The sequence below is a fragment of the Apodemus sylvaticus genome, chromosome 12 (assembly GCF_947179515.1).
Source record: "Apodemus sylvaticus chromosome 12, mApoSyl1.1, whole genome shotgun sequence".
Lineage (NCBI taxonomy): Eukaryota > Metazoa > Chordata > Mammalia > Rodentia > Muridae > Apodemus > Apodemus sylvaticus.
Window position 1 is genome coordinate 81593353 of NC_067483.1, and position 10909 is coordinate 81604261.

Below are 10909 nucleotides of genomic sequence, written 5' to 3' on the forward strand. Positions count from 1 at the left end.
GTAAAGGCGGTACACACAGCTTGACAATGCCACTATGATGCTCACATGGTTCGCTCATTCCTGGAACATTCTCATAATAAGATTAAAACAATAAACAGAGGTAGGGGAAACTAAAGAGTTGTCTGATGAAGTGGATTGAAAACTGAAGACTTAGGAAGAATTAGCCAAGAAAATGGGCTAAGAGGAATCATTTGTTATTTGTCCCTTCGTTAGAAAACAGCTTAATGAGCCACATGAACCAGGTGCAGATGTGTACAAAAGGGACAAAAAAACAGTCATGAGGTAAGAGGCAGGTAGAAACCATGGAGCTTCCTATGTTAGGCTATGAAATACTGAATTCAACCCAATATGCACATGAAAGCATTGGATAGATGGAATAATATTGCTCTTGACATTGCCGAATAGAAGATAGAAAATTCAAAAGGCAGTGAGGAGTGAAATATGATCTGTGAAATAATGGTATTCTGAACATGACATGCCTATTGAGCCCATGAACTCATAGTAGGTGTGTTTACCTGCAGAAGATATAAAGGAGAGTAAGTCAGCCAAAATATGAACATAGATGGAGAGCTGCTTTCTAAGCACACTCCTTCCAAAGTAGATATTGGCAGTTGGTACCCGCTGATAAAGGAAGTTCTTCTTTTTGAGAGTGTGGCCATTGGTAGGCTTTCCATACTCCAGAAGACAGCTCCACACCCATCAACATACACCCAGCACTAACTGGATTTACTTATCAAGAATAATAATGAAAGTAGAAGACAAGAAATCATAGAGAAATATTGAGGGAGTAAGAGGTTCAGGATAGATATGTTATTTGTCAGGGCACACATGTATGAAATTCCCAAGGAAGAAAAATACTAAAATTAAAAAAATACATAAAATTTAAAAATCATACCTCACATATGATGTAGAAATAGAAAAGATGTTTGAATACATATAATCAGACATCTTTGGTTATGGAACAAATCATTCTGAAATAAGTGAATTAAAATAGAAAATTTCCCATAATTCCATTTATTAGTCATTTAGGATAGAATGGAATCCATAATTTTTCCAGTCTTTTATTACTATCCCTGTGTGTTCTTGGATCAACCAGTTGTTTTCTTGCAGCTGGCTAAACTGCATTCCAACTTATGACTAGGTAAACGTGGATGTATAAATGTACAAGGTCATCCAGGGTTCAGAGAAGTAAGTCAGCATATAGAGATTCTTATGAAGAGGCTTCGTGTATATGAGCTTGATTACTAGATCTCAGAAGGTGCTAGAAGAGAACCAAGTCCCTAGAGTTGTCTTCTGAACTCCACACATGATATGCTCACATCTGCACAAGTGTATGTACATGCATACATGCACACATTCACACATACATGAGAGATGCATAAAAATAAATAACGAAACAGCTGTTAGATAATAGCTTAGATAACATTCAGAAAGTCATGGAACATATTTGAACTCTAATTTTATTTATTCATATTTAATTAATAATGATTCTGACATGTTTACTTAGGGATGCTTAAATTACAAAGCAATTTATACATAAGATGTTTTAAACAGAAACATGAAATAGAGTGGCCTTACTCCTTTAAAACCTTTTGATCCTGAAATTCTATGACACATCATGCAGTAGCCAGTGCATTTTTACTGAATGTACATTTTACTGAGTGTGTAGTTAATTAAATTAAATAGGCTGAAAGCAGAGAAAATTTGTCTTTTGTGTCAGGAAAGAGTACTTGAGCAATGATAGATGACAGAGAAATCTAGAGCTAGAAAGGCAAGAGGGATGTGAACATTAGCAATTTTCAGAACTATTTTATGTGCTGTGTGCCTTGAACTCTAATCTTTGGCCTCATCATCACAAAAGAGAAGGGAAGGAACCTTACTAGTACAGTATGAGGCATATGTCACTTTGTGCTTAAAGCAGGAGAATCCACTCTTCCTGCCTCACCTCTCAAAAGTCTAGTAGTTGTTATGAAAACAAGTGACTACAAGTGCCCTAGAGACACAGTTCATCATTCCTGTTAACAGCAGAAGAAAAAGCATCTGTGACAATAAAAAAGGGTATCATCAGGAGCACAAAACAAAAAAACAAAAACAAAAACAAAACAACAGTGAGGTTCCAAACTTCAAGAAGGGCTTTAATATCAGGAATTGAGATCTATTTCTGAGCCCGAGCATCTCTCTTCTGATGAAAAAGCCTCCCAATAGCATCTTTCATTTCCTTGTTTCTTAGACTATAAATAATGGGATTGAGAAATGGAGCAAGGATAACGAAAGTGACGGCAATTACTGTGTCCCAGAAGACTGAATATGTAGCCGAGAATCTCAAATACATGACAGCCACACTGCCAAAAAACAGCAAGAAAACAGCAAGGTGGGCTGCACAAGTGGAGAAAGCCTTGTGCCTCCCTTCTGCTGAAGGCATCCCCAAAATTACCATGATGATCCTGATATAGGACAGGGCAATTACAAGGAAGGAGGCCAGGATCTCTACTGCATGGATGGCATCCACAATGACCACCAAAGTTGTATCCGTACAGGCTAATCTGAGCACAGGGGTGAAATCACAGAAGATCTGATGAATCTTGTTGGACCCACAGAAAGGCAAAGTCGCAATCCATACAATCTCAGGGAGTACCAGAAGGAAGCCACAGAAGCAGGAGCCAGCTGTTAGCTGGATACAAAGTTTGGAAGTCATGATGGTTGGGTAACGGAGAGGATAGCAGATAGCTATGTACCTGTCAATGGACATTGCTGTCAAGATACAGCCTTCCGTGATACCCAATGAGTGGAAAAAGTACATCTGCATGAGGCAGCCACCTAGGGAGATGGTCTTCTTCTCACTGACTAGGCAGGAGAGCATCTTGGGAATGGTAGTTGTGGTATACCAGATCTCCAAGAAAGACAACACGCTGATGAAGAAATACATGGGTGTGTGTAGAGCCATATCCAGTTGGACTACAACAAAGATCACTAGGTTCCCTGATATGATGAATGAATAGACAAGGATCAATAGAATAAAAAACAAGAGGCCACCTTCATAAAGAGGTGGGAACACGGAGAAGAGGAACTCGATCACCATAGTTTGATTCCTGCTGGCCACCAATTGGGTCATCTGTGAAGGTAAGAAAAGACATAAGGGACCTCCCAGAATTTCAATATTGCTTGCACACAGGCTCCTTTCTATATTCAATTACTTACATTGAAAACTGGATCCTAAAGATGTCAGTTACCACTATTTCCAAACTATATAATTCCATGCCAGAAGCAGTTGAAACATTTATAGCACAATCTAATCTTTGAGTGACCTTTTTCTCACTGTCATAGATTTATGTGAAGAAAAATAAATGATTCAGAAGTTTAGTCTCAGAAAATATTTTCTGGAAATTTAGCCACTTTCAGAGTTACCCTTAACCGCTGTGTGATTCGCCTTAAACCTTTCATTTTGTTTTGACTTGTAAATGTTTCTGTTTCCTATTCTTGGGGGTGGGGCGCGGGGAGTGGAAATAAAGTAAAACACAAAGTAAATGTCAGGAACACTTCTGACAATAATTTTCTTTGCTACGTTTTTACTTTTCCTTCCAGCAATACTGCCCCTGAGGCTGGCTGGCTGGGCATGACTTTCTAGATTTTTGATTAGTTTGCTTTGCACTGGAACATCTGGTTTTCATCAGGTGGTAATTGTGCAGACTTACCCTCACCTGCTCTACTTTGTAGTTTTCCCTTTTCCCTCTTCAGGTTAATATGACAATTGCTCAAATAGAGTCTCTCCAGAATTACCTTGTACCTAATTGGTAGGCAGCTCTGGACAAACTTCTAACTCATCTTCAACACTGCCCATTCTTCCCCTACAGACGCTATGTTAGGAGACAAAAGAAAAACATCATTCTCAGTTTTAACAATCACAGTTTTAAAGATGGCTATCTTACAGAATGGGGAAACTCCTAAAAATGACTTGGAGCAAAACTACACTAGCATCTACTTGTTGAGATAGCAGACAATCACATTTCTTGTGAAGCTAATTAGAATTAGTGAAGGCTGAATCCACACTCTCTCACCTTGACCATCTCCATATTTCATTCCCTGCTATCCAGACTTCTATGGAGCCATTCTGAAGATGAGTATCCAAGACTGCGACCTTTACCTCTCCCTTCTTTTCAAAAGATTCAAGGCAAAACTCAGAATGCTCGGCCTCACAATCACTGTCTTGCTAATGCAGTTCTAAACCAAATTTGTAAGCAACTATTCTCTGAAAATCAATAGTTCAGCAAAAATAAGATCATACTATTTTAGTTTAATTTTTGTCAATTTCATATCTTTATTTCCTAGATCTACTTTTATTGAAGTTTTAGGTATAGGTGTCCCCATGGTCATGGAACTCTATGTGATTTCCTCTGCCAGAGCAAATATTTTCTTTTTTGATTGTACGTCCATTGATATCTTTTTGACATCTAATGCATATATGTTGCATTTCAAATAATCATATTTCAGCATTATCTCTCTCAAGTAGGATAAAACATCTTTAAGAGGACTGAAGGGGAAAATAAAATATCACTAATTAATTTTTATGCAGTGATACCATATAAATAGTTAAACATATTTGCTTTACATGTGTTAAGAATGTGTTCCTACCTATGATAAATTAATGTTACACAAAAGATAAATTGAGAATAAATGAGAAATAACTGTTTCAAATTAAAATAACAAGGACTCAAAACAGTAATTTAAAAGTAAGGTTTGTTTGTCCTAGAAGTCTATGGCCTTCTTTTTGTGAATCCTTAAATTTATATTTATAGCTATCCTGGGTTTGTGGTGACAGATATGATGTGGTTTCTTCAGGTGGTCAAAAAAATTCATTGAAGATTAGTAAAACTAGTTCACAGTAGATGTTTCTGGTTTTCCATGCCAAGCTTTGAAGGAGGAGAAAAAGAGAGACAGGCTTCAAAATGAAATAAACTGTGATGCTCAGCTGCAGAGCAGAGGGGGGACATGCAAAGTACAAACATGAAAGACTAGAGGTACCCTCTGACTAAATTATTTATATATCTGTCCTGCTTTGTATGTAATTTCTCATCTTCAGCACAGTGCACTGACTATGCAAAGCAGGACAGACCAGAGCTATGACAATGGGTAAGTTCAGTGATAAGAATCTTAGAGAAGTCCAACAATATGATTTCTTTGTTGCCCTAAACCTGGTCTTTCACCAGTAAGCTGTCCTATTTTCACCATGTTCAGCTGACACCCAAGATTGTTTGATGTGTGGCAACTTCTCCAAAAGGTTCCAGAACTATATGAAAGTCAAAAAAAAAATCATTATTGCTCTTGAAGCAATAAAGAATGTAAAAATAATGTAATAATAATGTAATGACATAAAAATAATTAATGAAATGACAGAAAACTAGAAGAATATAAAGGTCACCCTACAAATATGACTTGTACAGTAAAGAGATCTGATTTAACATTTAGTGATTAGACAAAAATGTTACCTTGATTGATGACTCCCCCAAAGGCTTGAATTGTTTGAACAAATTGAATTATAGGGCTCAGAAGATTTTAGATACCAATACCTTCATTACCTTCATCAGTTAACTGACCTCTATTCCTTCTAGTGTCCTCTTTCCCTTTCATGCCTCATAACTAAAATTCTTTACTAATGTAATGAAATTCCAAATGTAAATAGCTAGATTTGAAAGTGGAGAGGGCCTATGGGAAGGGGCAGGTAGAGAGCAGAAGCCTCACTGAAGGTTGAATCTCAGTCGTCTGCACAACTCACCCTGCCTGAATCCACCAAGCACTTCTCAGTCTCTGCAGCCAGGGTTACTTTTATACATTCTGGTGAGTATACAGATATCTCTGAAGACTCCTTTATGGGATATATAGAATGGAAAGATACCCTTTCTTGGGTGATTTTCTTTAGATGATCTAATGTCTAAAGGAAGCATCCTATGCTTCTCTCAGGGACAAATTAAGGGGAAAGTGTAACATAGTAATGAGTCATCCCCCAGGGTCATTCCTATGGATTCTCCCGTGACTGCAAAGCCTGTCTATGGTGCAGAAGTACCAGTAAACAGGGAAGATAAAGAGCCCACAATAGACATTAAGGAAGATCCATTCAGAAAACATGGCTTTGCCCTCAGTTCCACATTCACTTCTATTTCTTTCACTGCCAAACATGTGCATGTACTAAAGTTTCAAACTGTATATATGAGATGAATTGATACCAAGTTTTAAGTTTATTTTTGTTTGGTTGGTTGACTTTTGATTTGTTTTTTATTTTTCTAAACTATTTTATAATTTAAATATATTTTGATAATGATCTTTCTCTTGAAGTTTTTCCAGATTCTCTCCTCTCTATTATTCACTAAACTTTAAGTTCTTTTTCAAAAATTAAACCAGAAATCCAATACAACAAAATACCCAAAATCTATAAAACAAAATGCTATGTCAACCAAAACTATCAAACCATTACCAAATAAAAGCACATACGAACAATTGTGGAATGTGTTATTTATTGGTCAATTACTCCTCAACATGAAATCCTCCCTGTAGTGGTAGATATAGCCAGTGTCATTCAACTGGAGAAAACCTATTGTCCATCTCACTGAAGTTGTAAATGACAATTAAGTCTGGTTATTCTTAAAGATCAATTAATATCAGCTGAGTGACTATTTACTGATTACAGGAAGAAAACCATAGGAAAGTACAACCAGAGGACCATGAAGGTGTGAGATTGTGCTTTTTTTGCTATGACATGAAGACTACACCCATGAAATCTCAACATCATGGCTGAATAAGCAAAAGATGGATAATTCCAACAGTTGGCATTCTAAAATAGTTAGAAAATTATCTCAGGGTCCCATCCCTAGCTGAAGAGCAGCAAACAATCAAAAATTGCTGAGAAATTTTAATCTTTCCCAGGAATGAAGTCTCTGGGTGTTTAACTAATACCAAGTGAGTGGTTAATCCTAGAAATGTAAGCAAAAATTAAAGTACTTGGTGTTTTTTTTTAGATAGTCATTCATTTATATGAAACAACAGTGGTTAAAATGGAGAAAGCTACAAACTTGGGAGGGTGTAAATGGGAAAATAGGAGGAGAGAATGAAATTAAATTTTAAGTAAAAGAAATATGTTTCATAGGAAAACAAAGAAATATGCAGAATTAAATTCCAAAGAGAAATAGCATTAAAGATAATTCATAATTTGATATAAAAACTTACTGAACAAATATTAAGAGAATACTTAGCAGGCAAATGCATCTAAGCCAATGTATTTTGAAAATATTCTATTATTTCCCAATATCAGTCAATACAGGGTACCATTAAAGGGATTTAAAACATTAACAAAAGTCAAGAGTTTTCAAATTTGTGTCACATATACATGTCAAATTTCATTATGCTATTTTGGAAGATAACAAGTCTCTACATAAATCTATAAATACATAGTTGTAAGAGTAGAATGTTTCAGAGACATAAATATGTTGATCTCCATCAACTCAATCTATTACTTCAATGTAATTTTAATCAAAATCCACTTTGGGATATAAAAAGTGACACAGGACAATATGAAAACTTAAGAGCTGGACATACTAAAGGAGAAGATTACAATGGTGAGGTTTATTTTACTTTTTCAAGTATCACTAGAAAGTAATAAAATAATATGTCAATAACAATAAACCAATTAATTGAAAAAGACTAATGAAATATGACATATCACAGAGTAGACACAAGTAATATATCACAGGCAAATGGTGAACAAAGCTGACAACTTACAGCATTCAAATTTGTGTTCAGTATAAGAGAAAAACAGAGTAAAATTAAATTACTGATTTCACTAAAGATATGGCTATAGATTTACTATATATAGGTTAATAATTTAAAGTACAATTGAGCTTCAATGGATTAATTTACCAAATTTACTATAAAACAAAAGCATAAAATACAGTCATAAATCCATTCACATCATGCATAGCTTAAATTTACTTTTATTTATAATATAAAGAGTAAATTGAAACTAATAAGGAAATGATAACCATTCCAGTTGAAGAAGTTAAGAGATAAATACAAACACATAAAGCACACAAACATGTATAAATGAATATTATTTTAAACTACAAATCCTTAAAATGATAGAAGCAACAATCAGGTATCCTGTATGGGTAGCCTAGGCCCTCTGTATATATGTAACTGTTGTGTAGCTTGGTGACCAAGCTAGCTCAGTCAGTCAACCTGTTCTCCAGGGCAGGAGTGAGGATTAAAAAAAACAAAACAAAACAAAACAAAACAAAAACAAAAAAACCCAAACAAACAAAAAGCAACAAATAAAAAGCAATTAGACAACATTGCAGCATGACCCCAGTCAATTCTGAGACTGAAGGCAAGTTTATTTTTTCCCAATCTGCGTTTATACCATTTTAATTACATGCAAGTATTAAGGGCAGGTTATACAATGAGGAACAAGAAAGACAATAAACACAAATAGTCAAGGAATATGAAAGGCAATAAACAAAGTCCCATGATCACTCTGGTGGTCACTGTTTCTGGGGGCTTTTCAGAATGATCGAAATCTGAGCCTACTTCCCTGTCCTAGCCCAAAGTCATATTCATGCTTGAAGCCTACTTCTTTTGCTCCACCCTAAGATTAAAATTCCTGCCTGAACCTACTTCCCTGTTATAGCCTAAAATTAGATTCTTGCCTGAACTCACTTCCTTGTCATGCCCCAATGTTAGATTCCTGCCTGAGCTTACTTCCTTGTCATGGTCTAATGTCAGATTCCTGCCTGAAGCCCATTTCCTTGCTCTGGCCAATGTCAGATTCCTGCCAAGCAGTACAGCCAAAAGGCTCTCCATAGCTTGGTCTTCTTGTGGGACTTATAACAGTGGCAGCAGGGCTGTTTCTGACTTGTTTGCCTGCTCTGGAACCCTTTTCTGCCTACTGGGTTAAATGGTCCAGCCTTAAAATGAGGGTTTGTGCCTGATCTTATTGTAACTTGTAAGGCTGGGTCCTCTTGATATCCCTGGGAGGCTTTCTCTTTTCTGAAGGGAAAGAGGAAGAGGGATAGATCTCAGGAAAAGGTGAGGAGTGGGAAAAGGACTGAGCAGAGAGGAGGGAGGGGAAATGGTGATGAGGATGTAATATATGAGAGAGAAATAAAAAATAGAAAACATATGATGCACATACCATTTATAATATGTAGGTCCTAAAACACAATTTGACAATATCTTTTAAATTTTAATATGGAAATATTCTACAACAAAAGTTTATAAGTGATTAAATGGTCACATATGCAAAACACTGGTGCTTTTCTTTCAAAGCTGGAGCTGAATAAGTTGACATAAATCAATCACAACAATAGCATTGAGTAAATAAGGAAATTTAAAATTAATGCCTAAATTATGATTCCATGTAAACCTAGACAGGCAAAATCAAACAACCTATTGTTTTTAATTGTGCATTCACATGTTTAATGTAATAATAAACACATAAACTCAGGCTAATGAAAAAAGTGCGAAATGAGAGAAAAGAAATAGAGGTTTCCAGAGTGGGATTGAAAGTTAATAGTAATATTCTGTCTCTTAAGTGAGTGTAGGTCCAAAGGCAGAAAGCAGAAAAAGAGTTAGGGGTGTCACAGAGTTGAAGCAAACTACTTGGCAAAAAAATATAAGGAAAGAGATCAGATTTAAGCACCCTAAAGCAACAATGAGAATAGGAGACTCGGTGAAGCAGTATAGAGCAAAACCAGAACAGGGAAGTGGGAAGGGTTGGGTGGGAAAACAGGAGGAGGGAAGGGGGCTGATGAGACTTTCAGGGAGTGGGGGTCTAGAAAAGGGGAAATCATTTGAAATGTAAATAAAAAATATATCGAATAAAAAAATCAAGATGAACATATGTAAGCATGTGAAAAGCTGAGAAGCCTGCGTAGGTTAGATGAGAAGCTTATGGATACAAAGAAACATAGGATACCTGCAGAAGGACTGGCTCTGAGTGGGAGGAGATGCAAACCTCAGAACATATACATATGTTCATATGTATGTATCATATATATTAATATGTACATATGAATGATTTATATATATGATATATATGAATATATAAAGTATATAATATACATGAATTCATGTCTTAATAAGTCAATTAAATTTGGTTTTAGATAATTTTGCACATGTATAAAATGAATACTAACCACCCTCAACCCCTACTTCCCTACGATATGTCTATTCCCCTTCCTATGTACAAATCTCTCTCTTACCTTGAGTGTGTTGATTTTGTTTTGTGATCTACTGAAATTAAACAGGGTTATCTGTGTAATGAGGGTTTGGATCTAGCCACTAGAGTCCAGTGAGCTCATTATATAAATTTTATATAATCAATGATGTAAGAACTGCAGTTATCTACACTGGGATTACAGAAGGAGTCCCGATTTTTCTAAAGTTTAAATATACTTTCAAATGTTATTCCTTGTCAATGCCTGTGATAGCTTTTCTAAGATTTAACAAATTATCCCTGTTGAAAATATTTTTCTTCTTCAAATAAGTGAAAACAGAATGTGTTCATTTGGCTTTCCTCTGGCATTATTTTCTTGGAAGTACATATTAGATTGAATTTCTAAAAAAAAAAAAAAAAAAAAACGAGGAAAGGAATAAAAGAAAGACAACCTATTCCTCTATCCGTATTCTCTGCACATCCTATGAAGGACTTTTCCAAACTCTCCACAGGCTCACAGATATATTTTTTCAACACATATTTTATGTAGATTTTATGGTTGTCCTTGAAATGTTTTTCCATGAGCCTTATAGAGTGGGGCAATTAAACAGTGAAAGTTTTCAGAAGAGTCCCCTACTTCTTCCATGACTGGTAACAGCTCAGTGGTATTCTGGACCATTCTAATGAAGGTCCAGCTGAATCTATTTAAAG

General features: G+C 35.7%; 1 protein-coding gene across 1 annotated transcript; it reads right to left on the reverse strand.

Annotated features, from left to right (window-relative positions):
- Positions 1–2155: 2155 nt before the first annotated feature.
- Positions 2156–3112, reverse strand: LOC127697584 (olfactory receptor 6K6). The gene has a single exon (XM_052200831.1). The coding sequence runs from the start codon at positions 3110–3112 to the stop codon at positions 2156–2158; it is 957 nt and encodes a 318-aa protein (XP_052056791.1).
- Positions 3113–10909: the final 7797 nt, after the last annotated feature.

Coding starts and splice junctions, on each gene's coding strand:
- LOC127697584 (XM_052200831.1), bottom strand. CDS start 3,112: ATGACCCAATTGGTGGCCAGCAGGAATCAAACTATGGTGATCGAGTTC.